The 18,451-nt window shown below is 41.0% G+C and overlaps 1 protein-coding gene across 2 annotated transcripts; it reads right to left on the bottom strand.

Moving 5' to 3' along the window:
- Positions 1-99: 99 nt before the first annotated feature.
- On the bottom strand, positions 100-10,648 carry LOC116608816 (golgin subfamily A member 6-like protein 22). 2 transcript variants are annotated; one of them, XM_048722149.1, is made up of 13 exons: positions 10,519-10,648; positions 9,797-10,049; positions 8,911-9,089; positions 8,417-8,524; positions 7,306-7,503; positions 6,627-6,797; positions 6,084-6,380; positions 5,589-5,756; positions 4,912-5,019; positions 4,223-4,302; positions 3,725-3,842; positions 1,215-1,302; positions 100-835 (listed from the first exon to the last, which is right to left on the bottom strand). In XM_048722149.1, exons 1-13 carry the CDS (start codon positions 10,609-10,611, stop codon positions 651-653), a joined length of 2,046 nt encoding a protein of 681 aa, XP_048578106.1. In that variant the 5' UTR covers positions 10,612-10,648; the 3' UTR covers positions 100-650. The 2 variants fall into 2 exon arrangements, with proteins under 2 accessions (XP_048578106.1, XP_048578105.1); XM_048722148.1 differs by having other exon boundaries at positions 6,084-6,797.
- Positions 10,649-18,451: the final 7,803 nt, after the last annotated feature.

The following is an 18,451-nucleotide window of genomic DNA, read 5'->3' as shown; positions in this document are numbered from 1 at the left end:
CGCCTGGGGCTAGGCTGCTGAGATTTGATTATTTTAAGATGAGCGCAACAAAATGAATAACTCATTTCATTATACTGCTTATCAAAACGGCTACAACAGTATATTTCTCTACATTTATTTTTCCAATTTTCAACTTTGTATTTACAATACATTCCTGATTTATCTAAACGATGTTTCTTTTCTATAAAGTTCAGCACGGTGACAAGGAACGTATTAACAACTTGTTTTTGTTCCCCAATGACACAACACATTCTTTTGGGTTCACGAAAACATATTTCAAATGTCTTACAAATATGCAAACAACAACAACATATAATCTAGTTTGCTAACTAACCCCCCTTCCTCTTTTTAAAAATAGCGTTTTCTATTATTTTCCGCTGGTGAAGATGTATTCCCCAGAACACTATCTTAAACAATCAGACCCGTTATAGTTGTAACTATATTAACAGCTATCATGATTGTTTGGAAAATTCCCAATCAAAAAGATCCAGACATTTTCTGTGAACTGATGGTAGTGGGTTTCAAATTGCGTTATAGTTGCAACTATATTATCAGCTATTACGATTGTTTGGAAAAGTTCCGATTAAAAAAATCCAGACTTTTTTTGTAAATTATAAAAGGACACCTCTCTTATATGCTGATTTCTCTTATTATTTTCTTGAGCGCAATTGTCGAGTGATTAATCGTCTAGCAGGGTCATCTTTGCTCGCCTCGCTGACTGAGCCTCTGACGGGCGTCGGGGAGAATGTGTCCATGGGACCGGATATGTCTTTCTTTAGAAGCTTTCTCTTCTTCTTCCCTGATGGCGGAACTCGGGGAGGGGAGTTTTCGTCACCTAGGAGAAAATATATAATCATTGTTATCATCACCATTTACATCACCATCATAACATAATAAAATTATCACTATAATTATCATTATTATAAATCATAATATCTTTTTTCATCATAATCCCCATAATCAATCATCATCATCATCATTATTATCATATTACAAACCATAACGTATCATTATCATCATTATCATCAACATAATCTCACATATACTAACATCACTGCCAAGACAAAATGGCGGCTTAAAAAAACAAAGAACGGTATCCGGTTCTATTGAGAGCAATTCATGTGTCCTTTCTTTATTCTAAATATTAACCAGTTTCTACTAAATTACTATACAAAATAAAACCAAATTCTTAATGTGCTTCTGGCAGGACTCACCGGCGGAGTCGAAAAGCTTGCCGAAGAAACCTTTCTTCTTCTTCTTCGCGGACTGGTGCTCCGCAAGACTTAAAGAGCTGCTCTCATTCTGAAATAAAGAGCCTTGTTTAGAAACCTCGACTATCAGTGACGCCTTTCTAACCTTCATGGAAAACTAATATTGGAAAACTAGTACTTGTATTTTAAGCGTATATCAGAAATAAGACTGACCTTGTTAGCATTCTTAGCGTATACCAGTATCACGTCTCACCTTGTAGCATTCTTAGCGTATATCAGTACCACGTCTCACCTTGTAGCATTCTTAGCGTATACCAGTATCACGTCTCACCTTGTAGCATTCTTAGCGTATATCAGTACCATGTTTCACCTTGTAGCATTCTTAGCGTATATCAGTACCACGTTCCACTTTGTAGCATTCTTAGCGTATATCAGTACCAAGTCTCAACTTGTAGCATTCTTAGCGTATATCAGTACCACGTCTCACCTTGTAGCATTCTTAGCGTATATCAGTACCACGTCTCACCTTGTAGCATTCTTAGCGTATATCAGTACCACGTCTTACCTTGTAGCATTCTTAGCGTGTATCAGTATCACGTCTCACCTTGTAGCATTCTTAGCGTATATCAGTATCACGTCTTACCTTGTAGCATTCTTAGCGTATATCAGTACCACGTCTCACCTTGTAGCATTCTTAGCGTGTATCAGTACCACGTCTCACCTTGTAGCATTCTTAGCGTATATCAGTATCACGTCTCACCTTGTAGCATTCTTAGCGTGTATCAGTACCACGTCTCACCTTGTAGCATTCTTAGCGTATATCAGTATCACGTCTCACCTTGTAGCATTCTTAGCGTATATCAGTACCACGTCTCACCTTGTAGCATTCTTAGTGTATATCAGTACCACGTCTCACCTTGTAGCATTCTTAGCGTATACCAGTATCACGTCTCACCTTGTAGCATTCTTAGTGTATATCAGTACCACGTCTCACCTTGTAGCATTCTTAGCGTATATCAGTACCACGTCTCACCTTGTAGCATTCTTAGCGTGTATCAGTACCACGTCTCACCTTGTAGAATTCTTAGCGTATACCAGTATCACGTCTCACCTTGTAGCATTCTTAGCGTATATCAGTACCACGTCTCACCTTGTAGCATTCTTAGTGTATATCAGTACCACGTCTCACCTTGTAGCATTCTTAGCGTATATCAGTACCACGTCTCACCTTGTAGCATTCTTAGCGTATATCAGTATCACGTCTCACCTTGTAGCATTCTTAGCGTATACCAGTACCACGTCTCACCTTGTAGCATTCTTAGCGTATATCAGTACCACGTCTCACCTTGTAGCATTCTTAGCGTATATCAGTACCACGTCTCACCTTGTAGCATTCTTAGCGTATACCAGTATCACGTCTCACCTTGTAGCATTCTTAGCGTATACCAGTACCACGTCTCACCTTGTAGCATTCTTAGCGTATATCAGTACCACGTCTCACCTTGTAGCATTCTTAGCGTATATCAGTACAGAGTGACGTTGTAAGCATTCTTAGCGTATATCAGTATCACGTCTCACCTTGTAGCATTCTTAGCGTATATCAGTACCAAGTCTCAAGTGTAGCATTCTTAGCGTATAACAGTACTACGTCTCACCTTGTAGCATTCTTAGCGTATACCAGTACCACGTCTCACCTTGTAGCATTCTTAGCGTATATCAGTACCACGTCTCACCTTGTAGCATTCTTAGCGTATATCAGTACCACGTCTCACCTTGTAGCATTCTTAGCGTATATCAGTACTACGTCTCACCTTGTAGCATTCTTAGCGTATACCAGTATCACGTCTCACCTTGTAGCATTCTTAGCGTATATCAGTATCACGTCTCACCTTGTAGCATTCTTAGCGTATATCAGTACCACGTCTCACCTTGTAGCATTCTTAGCGTGTATCAGTATCACGTCTCACCTTGTAGCATTCTTAGCGTATATCAGTATCACGTCTCACCTTGTAGCATTCTTAGCGTATATCAGTACCACGTCTCACCTTGTAGCATTCTTAGCGTGTATCAGTACCACGTCTCACCTTGTAGCATTCTTAGCGTATATCAGTATCACGTCTCACCTTTTAGCATTCTTAGCGTATATCAGTACCACGTCTCACCTTGTAGCATTCTTAGTGTATATCAGTACCACGTCTCACCTTGTAGCATTCTTAGCGTATACCAGTATCACGTCTCACCTTGTAGCATTCTTAGTGTATATCAGTACCACGTCTCACCTTGTAGCATTCTTAGCGTATATCAGTACCACGTCTCACCTTGTAGCATTCTTAGCGTGTAACAGTACCACGTCTCACCTTGTAGCATTCTTAGCGTATACCAGTATCACGTCTCACCTTGTAGCATTCTTAGCGTATATCAGTACCACGTCTCACCTTGTAGCATTCTTAGTGTATATCAGTACCACGTCTCACCTTGTAGCATTCTTAGCGTATATCATTACCAAGTCTCACCTTGGGAGTTAGAGGGATGGGAGGCTTGCCAGGTGTGACGAGCGTGGATGTTTTTCGTGCTGTACTCGGTCGTGATTTGACCACAGAGCTCGTCCTACCCGCGGTGGAGCGGGTTCGACTAGAAAAATTAATAAATAAATAAATAAATAAATAAATAAATAAATAAATAAATAAATAAATAAATAAATAAATAAATAATGGCTTTGTTAAAGATTGGCTTTAACTTGGACGTAAGCGCAAGCGCAGCGCATTTTCCGATCCTCACTGGAACGCAAGAACGCAACTGCTTGATTTTCTTCCGCTTGTGTTTGACCGATTTTCACTTGTTTTGCGCTTACGCTTGCCTCCTAGTGGGTAACAGCCTTTATTGTCTTCTTACCTGCTTGTGTGGTAGCAAATAGTCACTCGCAAGTCAGTTAGCTCCCTTACACGCTCAACGTGTTAGCCACTAGGCCACGTCCGTGCTTTTATGTGATTATTATTAAGAAATTGACTTACACAGAGCGGGAGACAGACCCAGGAGTCTCGTCATCTGTGTCCATCCTACGGCACTTGGCGGCGGACAACTGCGCTTTGATCTGAGAAAAAAGGATGGATAAGTACGGTAGAACCTTTCTATTACGAACAGCTGCGCATGGATCACTGAAAGAAGGACATGATGCGTACAGCACAACCTCGCTAACACGAACAACTTTTCTTTGGTCACAGAAAGGACAAGATGAGAAAGAGAAGGACCTCACTAACACGAACAAATCCGCTTTGATCACAGAAAGAAGAACAAGATGAGAAATTGCAGGATCTCGCTAACACGAATAACTTTGTTTGATCACAGGAAGAAGTAGAGTAAGTAAAAGTAGAACCCCGCTAACATGAAAAACCGGGCCTTGATCACGAAAAAAAAAAAATGAATAAAAATATGAGTACAGATAATCCTCCAAAACAAAAACAAAAAGGAAAAAGGTAAAAACAACAACATACAAACGCGGCAAAGTATCTATGGAAACTTCGCCATGGTAAATTCGGTTTTGAAAATTGGTTTACAGTAACAAATATTCTATGCGTGACAAGAAAGTGTGACCAAATCAAAACAAAACGTAGTGTTACGCTTGAAACATCACAATATACACACCCATAATGTTGCGTGACGCACCATCGTGAGACGCGTGACACATCATTGCGTGACTCACCTCGGCAAGGGAGAGCTCGCTGCTACTTCGGCGTTTTCTTGAGCCCTTTGTGGCGGCGCGAGTTCGTCTACGTCCCATGATGGGAGTAACGTCTATCTCAATGCGATCCTAGACAAAACGATAAGAGGCGATTGGCATTAACTCTCATGCAGAGGACCGCTAACCATTAGGAAGGCTCATGTAGAAGCTTGAAGTCTTGAATCCGAAATCCGACGAATTCTAGCAGTGCTAAAGTGTTTCCGGTAGAGAGTGTTTGGTACTTCCTGTCAATGTTTTGAAATTAAATTTAACACGGAATGGGTGTGTTTATCCTAGAGGCTTCGTAAAATCGCTCGTGATGAAAATAGGAGCTTTTATCGGGATGTTTACAACCCTTGAGCATTGATGCGACGGCAGAACAATGAAATTCGAAAATGTGTGAAGATTAGTAAGAAAATTACACTTCCCGGCCTCGGTAGGATAGGGAAAATGTTTCATAGCTCGTCAAAATCCTTATTTTTGTTAATAATCTTATATTGTGAAGGCAAACTAGTTATCGCTAACATCCATTGGCAGTTTTCTCTTACTTTGCACATTTTAGCGAGTTATTAGTACGTCAGAGTTATCATTTGGTTCGAGTTATCGGCAGGTTCGAGTCAGCAGGTCCAAGTTATTGGTAATAACAGGGACCAACTCACCTGAGTAGAGCTATCCTCGGAAGTGGTGGACTCGTCTGAAGTGCGGTTCTTGGCAGGTCTGCGCTTGGCGAGGCGTCTCATGGGCCCGGTACTTGCCGGCTCTTCAATTCCTTCAGTCTTCATCTCTCCAGTCTTCTTGAGTGGCTGAACTTTAGTCTTCACATCCGACTGAAATCATCCCAATAGTGTTTGAATGAATTAACAGAAGCGGTACACTATGGTTGTTTTTAGAAGAAAAGTAGTAAATCACTGTTATGTTGTCGCTTGTGTGAGCGGGTGTTAGTGTGGTAAAGCTAGCGTTACCAGATTTTTGCGATGGTGATAAGGTACTTGCATGGCGATGTGTACACGAGTATATAATTTCGTGACAAAACAATAGTGTTAAAGGCATTTGGTTGGCAAGGCATAACGCCATTATTTGTGCGACAAGTCATTTGCGTGACAAGACATTTGCATGAGAAGGTAGTTGCGTGACAGGGCTGTTCACAGACTCACCGGTAGTTTCTCAACCTGAACGACCAGCTTCTTGTCTTCGCCTGGCGACTGAGGTACTGTCACTTGCCCTTCCTCTGTGTCCAATTTCCTTTCCTCATTCTTCACGTGTGTCGCGTTTTCACGCGAGTGGCTCTCGCGTACGCGCGCGAGTTCGGGTTCGTGCTCTGCCTGCATTTCTCTCCGCACTGACTCTTCCTTTATGTCCAATTTCCTTTCCTTATCCTTCTCGTGTATCGCGTTTCCACGCGCGTGACTCTCGCGTACGCGCGCGAGTTCGCGTTCGTGCTCCACCTGCATCTCTCTCCGCACTGACTCTTCCTTTATGTCCAATTTCCTTTCCTTATCCTTCTCGTGTATCGCGTTTCCACGCGCGTGACTCTCGCGTTCGCGCGCGAGTTCGCGTTCGTGCTCCACCAGCATCTCTCTCCGCACTGACTCTTCCTTTATGTCCAATTTCCTTTCCTTTTCCTTCTCGTGTATCGCGTTTCCACGCGCGTGACTCTCGCGTACGCGCGCGAGTTCGCGTTCGTGCTCCACCAGCATCTCTCTCCGCACTGACTCTAGTTTGTTCTCGTACTCGGTCTTCTTGGTGGAGGCCACTTCGAACGCCTCGCGCATGGCTTTGAGCATGCCTTCCTTTTCCTCCGCAGCTTTGCGAACATCAACGTCTTTCAGCTGGATCAGATCCTCGTACTCTTTCTGTTTGCGCTCCGCCTGGGATCCATTAGGGACGGAACATTAGAACAGTGAAGGGGGAGGGGAGTGGTGGTTAAGGAACAAAAAAAAAACATACACAATAAAAAAAATAATAAATAAAAAAATGCAAGCAGCCCAAACAAGACAGAAAATGCACACAAAGGAAAAAAAATCATGCACGTCTTGGAGACAAGAAGAAGAAAGATGCACGACTGAAACCTCCACCCCTTCATTTTTAGATCATAGTTTCAAAAACTTGCTGCGGCAATTGTTTAACCATATCCCACCTTATCACCTTTACCATAACTTTAAACTCTAGCAAAGAATAGAAAAGAGACCAATACAGAGGCATTGCTCCAATTAAGGTCATTTTCAATACTCATCCAAACTACGGAAAAGGGTATACCTTGTTACCATTATGTGCTCAAGTCAGTAACAGTTGCATGCCATGGACCAATAAAAGCTCAAGGCTACAGTCACGTGACGAGTGTGTCACCAGAAAAAAACAACAACTATCGATCCTAACCTTTTCCAAGTTCTCGTTGAGTTTGTTGATCTCGAATTCTTTCTCCTTTAACTGCTGTTTAAGCAGCCGTTTCTCCTTGGCGGCGGCCGAGTCGGAGCTCTTCTGCTGGGTCTTCATCTTGGCGATCACTCCTTCCTTCTGCTCCAGCTTTACCAAGATCTCACTTTTCTCGATCTCGTAATCTCGACTGATCTCCACCTGGGAGGAAGTCGTTGTTAGCTATAGAGGACATACCAAGGTATTCTTCATTCATTCAATCCTTGCAGATTCACTTTGATCCAAGTTCGCGAAGTTTGGTTCTCAACCTTATCTAGTAAATGTATTTTCCATCCTTACAAAAGGACACTAAAAGTTACGAAGACTGTAGGGTTTTTAAAGGAGAAGCGTCACGCCTTTTCTAGCCTTCCGAAACGTATAGCCCGGATCGATCTCTGAGAAGGGGGAAAAGTGCCGTTGATAAATCTTCAAAATTCTCTGTTTTACTGCCCATCCGAAAGCTAAATCCAAGTTTCTGTTACAAAAAATGTCTTTTTTCTTATTAGCTAGCGTTTTATTTTTAAGGATAATCGTTTTCTGATAAAAAAAATAAGTGAAATGAAATTTGGAGTCGTTTGTGAGGTTTAGCAAGCGAGTGGAGGTCCAGCGATCACTTTTGGGAGTCAAATCAGGCACGAATTTGGATCGAAGCGAGTACTCAGTATCTTTATTAGAAGGGTAATCGAATACCCAATGCTGACAAGAATAATATCATTGGTAAGACTTTCAGTGCAAGGTTTATTTATTGCATATGTTAACACAACTTAAATATATGTCATTCTCTCTGTTCGAGTACTATCTCGGCTATTTTCAAAAATAGTACACAGGCTTCCCGTCTTGCGAGTTACCGTGACGCAACTCCTTTAAGCTAAGGTTTTTGCATTTTTTGCAACCAAAGTCACGTGCGTAGCTAATGCAAGATGCGTAGTACGATCTATATCAGTAGATCACATAAACATACACGTTTGTCCCCGAAGCGAAAATATTCAAAATGAATAAGAAATGTCAATAAATGCTCGCCCCTACTTGCAATAACAACGAATGAAACAGCTTTATATTCCACAAGGATTCATACCTTTGACACCTCGATTCCCGCCTCTGTCTTCCTGAGCGCATCGAGCTCCCGCTGTAGCTGGTCCTTTTCCTCGATGTAAACGGATAGCGTGCCTTCTAGTCGGCGAATCTGGCATGTGAAAACGCAACATTAGTAAGAATATCGTCATACATGGTGACTTTTAGTCAAGGGGGTTTAGGGTTATGGTTGAGGGCGTGTAACTAATATCAAAGACACGCAAAATTACCTTTGCGCGTTCAAAACCTCCTTGACAACGTATTTCTTTTCCCAGCCTTAGATACGCACCTCCGCGGGATAATAGAGATTCCTTAAAGGCCTTTAAGCCTTCCATGCCGACTATCCTTTCCCAGCCTAGGAAACTTACTTCTAGAGACGTAGTAAATGTTCTAGTCTTTTACGACGACGTATTTCCTATCCCAGTCTAGGCAACTAACCTCTAGAAATTCCTTAGAAATGCTTAACCATTTTTTGATGTCCTAGCATTGCATACTCACCTCGGCGGAGAGAGAATTTGTGGATGTGTTCTGGTCCTTAAGTGTACGCAACTCCTCTGTGAGGGACTCTATCTCCAGCTGTCGCTCGGTCAGTGCATCTTGTTGTTCCTCCATTACCTGGTCCTGGTCTTGAAGCGCGCGTTTCAGCGCATCGACTTCCTTTTCACGTTTCTCCGACGCTAGGATATTAAAGAAGGCCAATCATGCCGCCATTTTATGCTCCTGCTCAATGGCGAGCAACACAAAGCATCCATTTCCATCGGCTAATTCAAGCCATTAACCGAGATATTTTCAATCAAATATCGTCAATAACATATTAGACTTCATTCGTAGATTGTTATTTTTAAGTTTTCTTGCGAATAAATCGCTGTATTTCCAATGATTAGTGGGTGATCGACATTCTTTAAGGAAAAGAAATTTTCAAGGTAGGGTGGGGGATCTCCTTAGGATTAGCGTAACACTTTGCCAACTTAGGAAACATCATTTCAGGTGAGCGATAATGGAGGTTTCCTGTAGGCTGCCTTTTTTATGAGAATGACCGCTATTTTCGAGTGTATCACCAAGGGACCTTCTATCATTCAAAAAATGGCAGAGCGGTGGGTAAAGCGTTATTCGAATCTTCATTATTATTCAGGTCTCCTCTTTTTAAAAATCTGATTTTTTTTAACCTTCCTCCTTCCGTATTAGCTTCTTCTTTCTCTATTATACTTTTAAAACTCATGCTCCCCCGATCTTTTATATATATATATAAAAAAAAAACAACAAGGCCCCTCCTTTTTTCGCCCAGTCGACGCCCCCTTTAAAAAAAACGAACGGTTTCTTATACAAAAAAATATATCAAGGTCAGAAGAATGTCTTCTGTACTAAGTATGATCACCGCACGCACCTTTGACGAGCTTCTCGGCGCTCTTCGTCTTTTCCTTTAGCTCTTTCTCGAGCTCAGCGATCCTAGCGCTGACTTTATTCGCGTCTCCTCCCTTCCTCTCCATCACTTCCTTCATCTTAGCGACCGTCTGCCCGAGAGTGTTCTTCTGTCTGTTGTGTTTCGCCTCTTGGTCTTTCAACTCTTTTTCAAGCTTGTCGATAGATTTTCCGCGATCCTCAATTACTGACTGTAGCTCAGTCATTGTCTCCCATACCTTATAACAGTCCAATAATGAACCGATCAATATTACATAGTACAACCGCTTTAAATGGATACCTCGTTATTGGAGACAGAGAAACCAGGCTCTAAGGACACCATGTTATTATGGGCAGTTATCAGTTATTATCCCGTCAAAATGGCCGATACATTTTCTAAAAATATTAACATGTATAATAAGGACACGTAATTAAGGACAAGTTGTCGAGGTTTGAAAAACAAATTGTCAAAAATTTGTTCTCTGGCTAGAGAGCAACAACAGCAGCCCTTTGGCCGAAAAAAAAAACCTCGACATGGGTAAAACAGGGCTAAAGGGAAATGTTTTTTTGGCATGTGTGTGACACGAGAACAACCCAGGGAAGTGGCCTGCAAAACCAAGAGAACCTGAAAAAAACACTGGAATCCTAAATGAAAAGTCAGAAAAAAGGCAGCGATTGTCTTTTGCGACTCTTTCGGACATACAGTACCTTGCCAAGCTCGTCTGACTTTTCTTGCTCAGATTTCGTTAGTTTTTCTCCTAGTTCTCTGAGTTCTGCTTCCTTCGACGCTATTTTCTCCATCAGACTTTTGATATCACCCTCTTGTTGAGCTTTACCCTGATATAAGAAGATGAATATGTGTTATTAACCGAAATAGAAAAAAAATGGGATCCACTGAGCTTTAGGGCAACGGCTATGCTTTAACATCACCGCCGTGGCTCTAGGTTTAGTATCAGTGCTGTTCGACATGACGGAAAAACCTGGAAAACGTCTTCAATTCCAATCCAAACTGTCACAATTCAATGCAACATACACTCGATTTCGAATGTCAAATTTACTCACTTTTCCTCCAGTTTTTTACACGTTTTTCGAGATCATCGCTTGCACGCTTTTCCAACTGATAGTCCCGCTCGTCCTTGGTCCCTAGTTCCTGGTCTTGAATTTCCTTTCCTGATGCCAGAGCACAGAGGGTAACGCACCACAGCACAACGAGATGTGATAGGGGATGCGTCTTCATATTGATCGGCGATAACTTCGTCAGAGATTTAGACTTTGTGTCGGTAAAAGCCTTCAGAAGTTTCTGTGCTCTTCTAGTGTCTTGCTACACTGTAAAAATCAAAAGAACCATTATGGCCCTAAAAACCAAAATGGCTTTAAATCCATTTTGAGCTATGAGGTACCAAAATATTTGTGGTACTGACCTAAGAGGTGCTGAGTTCTGAAAATAGCTACGTGTGGTACTGATTTCAACTGCCGAAATGCCTTCTATTTTGGCTTTGTGAGTGCCGAAATGGGTTGACTGTACAGGACCTCAAAATTCCCCAACTGATCCCGGGACCCGACACGACACGATAACGAGAAGTAACCAAAATAACCTCCAAGGGTTGAAGGGTTTAAGTGACTCCAAAACCCCTAATAATCTTTATTATTGGGATACCTGTGGAAGCCCAGTTATCAAATGCAACTGGCAAACAACGGGCATTATTGCGCAATAACCAGGAAGCCCATATGCCATTGTGTGTCTCTTTCTTTAGTGCACTCATTCCGGCCTTACATAGGCCTTTTTCTTACACGAAGTATCTAGCCTGCCATCCTACATCACCGAAATGCTTAGTTACCAGAATACCTGGCCGCCATATCTTGGATTTTGAGATTCCAGCTCTCAGATACATGTTATTTGTTCTGTTGAAAGCCAGATTCGCGATTTCATTACTGCATATTTTACCAGAGCCTTAATTTCTACCCAGTAATGGTGCGGAATCATTTCAGGTTGGATTTATTTCGCTGTTTTTACTCGTGTTTTACTCGTGTTTTACTCGTTATGTTTGCGAACCGAAGAGACCCGAGACACCTGATTGATAAGAATTATCTGCTAACTGCTTTAGAGACTCACTGCTTACTTCAAGACGTAATTGAACCTGCTCTAGACACTCATGAATGGACTCGAGGTATTTACCTTGATCGCTTTAATCTATTTTAAAGTGGAAGTAGTTTGAAACAATTGATGGAAATCGTCTCCTAGAAATCGCGACACTTGACCGGCTTCCCATGAAGATAAATTTTGTTTTCTTACTTTAAAATATCTTTATCTCTGTCATTGAATGTCATGATATTTTTACCATTTCGATTTACAATAAAGCATATGTGTAATTGAGACAAGTTCGAACATTTGGTCTTTCTCGATTTAACATTTTTAGGCCTTTTTTTGGAAAAAAAATATTTTTTGTTTGTTTTATTTTTAGAAAAGAATTGCTAGCTTTTTCTGTCATTCTGCCAAATCTGGATCACAATCTCCGTGATTGTGATCCAGATTTCAGCAATCAAAAGGACAATTATCCTCTAGTTTTTCTTGCTAAGCCAAGGGCCCAAACAAATTGCAGATCTTAGGCAGTGTCTAGCTCATTTTAAAACCAAACGTGAATTTCACCACAAAATTCATGTTCACACTAGCGTATATTATCGGCACAAGGCAACCGGGTTTGGTTTTGAGTTTTTCGCCACCTCCAAAAGCAAGTCACACTGAATGCTGCACTGGACCCACTGCCGTTGCAAAATAAGATATGCAGTTTTTCCCATATGGCCATGTTTTCTTGTCGCTCGTGCAACGCTTCATTATCTCATCATAGGTCTTTCACTCACCGAAAACAAAAAAACATGCAAAAAAATAACCAGAATATATATATTTCAAGAAGAACTGTAAACAAGCTCAGTTCCCTCATACAAACTCTGTAATAAACCTACACTCGCCCTGAGCCCTAAAACAAAATAGAATCTTATCGTCTGACGACGACAAGAGCAGTAGCTATACCCAGTATGCACCAAGCGCCTTGGCAAAATCAGCAGTCTTCCGCACATGATTGACCACGAAACTCATGTTCACACGAGCGTGTATTTACCGACACAGTTTAGGCAGCCGGATTCGGTTTTGCGTTTTTCGTCACACTGAATACTGCACTCGAAAAAACTCTTTGGTTATCGTTGTAAAATAAGAGTTTGGCTTTTTTGAAAGAAATGTCCTATGAGTTTTGAATTTCCTCATGGAAATGAGGCGTAGGCCTATACCCCGGGTACTTAAGTCTCCGTTATTTAAAGGCGACTTTTCGCGTTTTAAGTCCATTTAAGGAAAAAAAGGGTTTCACTTTTGGGCGACTTTAATCGTTTTAAGGCAACTTGAGGCGATTTAAAGCGATTTAGTGTGATTTAGTGAGACCTAAGGACCCGGGGTGGGCCCGTGCAACCCTGCATGATCTCATGAAAGGTTTTTCACTCACCGAATACAAACAAATATGCAAAACAAAAAAGAATATCTATTTCAAGAAGAACTGCAAACAAGATCAATTCGCTTATACAAACTCTGTAATAGACCTGCACTAGTTGTGAGCCTGGGTTACCTGTGAATGCACGTTCTCGTAAGCTAGTCTGTACAACGTTCGAGTAGAAAGTTGTGATTATTATTAAAGAGGTCCGACAAAAAGTCGTTCCTACGCTTCGCGTACTCACAATCCAAAAAGGTTCATTTTTCTTTTCATCATTTGTCTACAAAAACAGTAAGAATGGGTGATCATTAATCGTAATTAAAAATAAGGTCTGCAGTTTTCCTAACATAAGAGGCATAAAATCTAGTTTTGGTTTTAACTTTTTTAAAGGCACATCTTTCATTGGTTAGCTGCCTCCCTTTCGATGAGATTAAAAACTTATTAAACTAGCTAGCAGCGCAGTTGAAAATGCCCAGTTAATAATTGTGCTATATAAATGTAACAAAAAATTGTTACACAAAAACTGTTGTACATGAAAATTAAAATACAACAGTTTTATGAATACCCACAAAATTTTTTTATACTTCCACTTTTCCTGTTCCTTCTTTCTCAGACCTTACCTTCAGACAAAGTTTTGTCTGTGCAGATAGAGATGACTCCCCGCCTTCTCTCTCAATTTAACAGCATTAAGGCTCTACAGGGATTTATATAATGATTTTTACCTTTTCCGCGGCATGCTCCGGTAAGGACACCTTTAACCCGAATTTTCTGGGTCCATTTTCTTTTGACCGCCTTACAATATCGGATAATTACTTTAAAAAAAAAAAAGAGAATGTTATCGTCTAACGATGACCAATGCTGTAGCTATACTTATACATCAAGCGCCATGGTATTTCATAACCTAAATTGGCCACAGAGATATACAAAGAGAAATAAACAAAGTGGTAACAAAAAAAGGATGTCTCTATCTATGTCATGCATACTTTAGCAGAAGGCATAGCGACATATTGTTTAAATAGAATCTTGGAGGGCGTAGCTCATATTTTTTGAGATTCCAATGATATATGGTACTGTTTTTTTCTAGTTGAATGCCTCGGCTCTTTTGTGGTTCAAACTTGGTTTTAATTCTGTGTCAATAAATTCAGAATTTTGTTATATGTCTACCAACATATCATGGCGATTCTTTCACAGAGGTTTGAAAGGTGCAACCTGTACAGCATCATTGTTTGAGATCCCATGATACTATTTTTCTTGGTATGATAGCTAGACGCCACATATTAATCGTGACTACATGATGATTTATGATCAATACACTGGTTTTCCGCTTGCAAATTTTAAACTCGCTGTCGATATAAGAATTGATGTGGCAGTAATTCAAAAGGGTTCGGTGCCCTTTTATTTCCAAGTAGACCATGCGGGCAGAGTTGACTGGGATGCCTGATGGATGGCATGTTCATTTGTGTTGTGACATGTATGATATTAACAAAGTTTTATTCTACCATAAAAACACAACTATAACAAAAGCATATGTACTAGGAGTAACCAACGGTTATTCAGCGCGGGCTGCGACGTAAGCGCCCTTGTGCGATGGTTATTCGGGGCGGCGCTTATTCGGAAATTCACTATAACTCTTTATTTTAAATTTAATTCACTTCTAGTTGTCGTATTTGTCATTGCTTAACTAAGTTTAAAAATTAGCTTTTATAAAATAATCAAAGCTCTGTGAGCCAACTCGTTAATGCATATGTATTTTCATAGTTATTTTCTTGTGTGCATAAAAGATACTATACAGGTTACTGAACAAAGTATCAAATATGAACACATCCATGCTGATAGTACATAAAAATGTCATTTTACTTTTTTTCTTTTCGATGTGATAACACACCAAGTATAGTATAATTAATTATCATTATCACTAGGAGTTTCTACTATAGTATTTCGAAGAGCTCTAAGAAATATCCCACCTTTCCATTTTGTAACTCTATATATTTGTTTTTTTCATCCCCATTCTTGCCATTCCACGCCATCATATATGTTCCACATTTTCCTCCCTTCCATATTATCTATCCACCTAACACCCCCCCCCCCCCCCTCACCACCACCACCATCCACCCACCCCAGGTGCTTTGGTACGAATACCCGCTTTCAACCGAAAACTATAGTACTTTTAGCTTTTTGTACAGGAATAGTTGTTGACAGGACCTTTCAGGTTATGACCAAAGACAAGTGCGGACACGAGTAGACAGTGGACAAAAATTTGTCCTCGGCGGGCCGAAGATCAAAGGATGCGATTTCGAAACAAAAACACAACTTTGTTTATCCTTGTCAATCAGACGGTGCGAAATGAAATATTATTACAGGCAAACTATAGAATAGTACTAGTTGCAGCTTGCTCAAAAATGGACAGCAATAGATCCCAGACATATAATAGTCAGGGATCTGAAAGCCCATAGTGTGAACCTACAGGCATTTCTCTTTTATTTTTGCTTTCATAGCTACTATTACTATTTCGAGTACGCTGATTTCGAAAAATTCATGTTGGCAACTCAATTTTTGCGTTTAGATGGTTACAACTTTTATCGTCATCTTTATATCTCAACCTGGTGGTCAAATGATTATTTAACTTCAGGAAATTAATCTGCAAAATTTAGCAGATATTTTTTTAGTCTTCGAATTGTTTTTGCATTGTGCGCGCGCGCAGCATTCGCAATCAAGAATGGCGACATTCTCACGAGCGCGCTCTGTTTTTTGAACCTACAACAAAACGATATTTTCTTTTTTCGCATACAATTCTTGGCTTTAAATTATTCTTCGCTTCATTGTGGGTAGCATTGCAATAGAAAGCACTTCACCACTATATTGTGGTATTGCCGTCTCTGAATTTTAACGGATTTAAGGAAAATACGTTGTTTCAGTTCTGCCTTTACCATGAATTAATGCAGCATCCGTCACCAGTTTTCTTGCAACCGCCAAAGGCTGGGCTGACAACTTTGGTCTTGGTCCTGCATTTGCTTCGCAATATTAAGCAACCAGTGCTACACTCACAGACAGCATCTCCATGCACACCTTTGGTCTAGCGACATCGAGACTGGGACAAGCTGGTCGTCTACCACAACTTTCCATCCGGTGCCTTCCGCTGAAAATAGGCTTCGCGACGTAGTTTGACTGCATTGCATGAAATCTAAAGGCATCACTGGTTGGTGGAAGTCTCTCTTGGCGACTATCCTTCACAAACAACTGGACACAAGCCTGTCTAGAGTGTTCTCCGAGGTTCCATAAACATGACAGACGAACGCTTCCCCAGAAGTGATGGTTTGCTCCTCAAGTTCTCCGCCTCCTAAAGACATCAGAAGGTCAAAATGGGGCTGAAAGGCTCCCTTGCTGTCTTCTTGGAGTGAACTGCGAAGTATAATGTGCTGTCGCATCCTGTTATAGCGCGAAAAGGCAGCAAGGCATCAACAAACTCCTTTTGCAAATGTAGCAAGACATCCTCCATGGGGAAGTTTACAGGTTTCTTTGCTGTATCCGCCCAAATCCATACTTTCGACGTGATCTTTGAGCGATGAGCTGAGAGCAGGAGCAGTACATCTGTATCTCGAGCAGACACTACAATATTGTGGACATATCCAATCGGATTGACCGCTAGCAGGATAATTCTCGTATCTGCATCCTCCCTTTCACAACCACCGACAGCAACAAGTGTGATATCTGAGAGCGGATTCGCAATCAGCTCCCCCGACAAGAATCGTGCCAAATCTGCCTTGTTGTCTCCAAGCGCTAGAAACGAATGCCTCTTGACTAGCAAAGGCACTTGTCTACCCTACTGGCCCGTACCCAGGATTTTTCTTGGGGGGTTTTCTGATAAAAATCTGACCACCCCCGAAAGAACAAAAGTGATTTATTAAGTGCCTTTGCACTATCTTCACGGGACGTTTATTGTCGGAATTGGCTAGCAAGTCTATTGAGAACCGAAAGTGGACTTTCGGCCGTTGTGTGTGTGTTTTTTTTTTTTTGGGGGGGGGGGGGGGGTGGGAGAGTGCGGGGACTGCAAATCAGACAGCCTTTGTTACATTTCACTTTTAGTGAAGAAAAGAACCAAATTCGTCCGATCTTCAAAATTTGTAAGAAATGATCATGTTAATGTGAATGATTTACAAAGTTTGGCGATCAGCTTAGAAACTTCGAGTAAAAGTAAACAGCCTTAGTTATTCAAACCCCGTAATGCACTGTTCGGTCGCATTTCTCCTCAGAAGCTCTCTTCCACAATATCAATATTTTTTGTGCGTTTCCTGAAAAAAAATGTGAAAGAATTCGGCTAGAAAAGGAGCTCACGCTAAACTTTGAAATGTTTCAAAGTTGTGCTCAAGAACAGGCTTGGGTTAATTATCATTGAGCTAGGTAGAAAACTTGATAAGTTATCTCATCCCTGTGAAAACGATGACTTAAAATGGCGTCGCATGGAATCGAGGACGCCGGACAGTGGCTCATGCAAATGAGCATCTGTTCCGTAGAGTGTTAAGTGCTTCGAACTCCCGTAACATGCTGCTGGCCGTGTCGAGATTAGTCTGCGGTAATCATGTGACCATCTGGCTCTCCCGTTGACTTCATCGGGCTGTGTTTCGGACAGATTGTACAGACAAAAGGAGAGCCTTTGAATTTTTTTTTTTTTTTGATATTGGATTACTTTAAAATGAGTGCGATAAAATAAAATATAAACCCATTTAGTAGTCACATCAAAACTGCCAAAACATTAAAATTTGCCTTCCCCGCCTCTCAAATTATATCTGTTTAATGTCATTTGATCCCATACTATTATAGACAGGCAACGTCATAATGAAAGACTCAGATACAACATTAAAATTCAAGTATGACCTTTAGGTCCTTTAGAGCTATCTGAATAGGTATGTCACGGTCTTTATTTGACATCTTGTGATGATGTTAACATCATGCTGTTTCATATCATATTCGTATTTAAAAGGGTGTTATCAAACGCTATGCTTTGCAAACGTGAAAAGCAAAAGACCCCTCCCCTACAACCAAACGTGGGGAGCAACTCTGTGGGGTACATAGAACGTCTAGCGGTCCCTATATTACTCAGATTTCTAATATCCATTTGCACATCTGCTCACCCAATAAGCCGCATTCAAAACGAGAAACACCGTCTA

This window comes from Nematostella vectensis, chromosome 14, assembly GCF_932526225.1.
Source record: "Nematostella vectensis chromosome 14, jaNemVect1.1, whole genome shotgun sequence".
In the NCBI taxonomy this organism is placed as follows: domain Eukaryota; kingdom Metazoa; phylum Cnidaria; class Anthozoa; order Actiniaria; family Edwardsiidae; genus Nematostella; species Nematostella vectensis.
The sequence above is the reverse complement of the archived record's forward strand: the minus strand, read 5'-3'. Positions and strand labels throughout refer to the sequence as shown.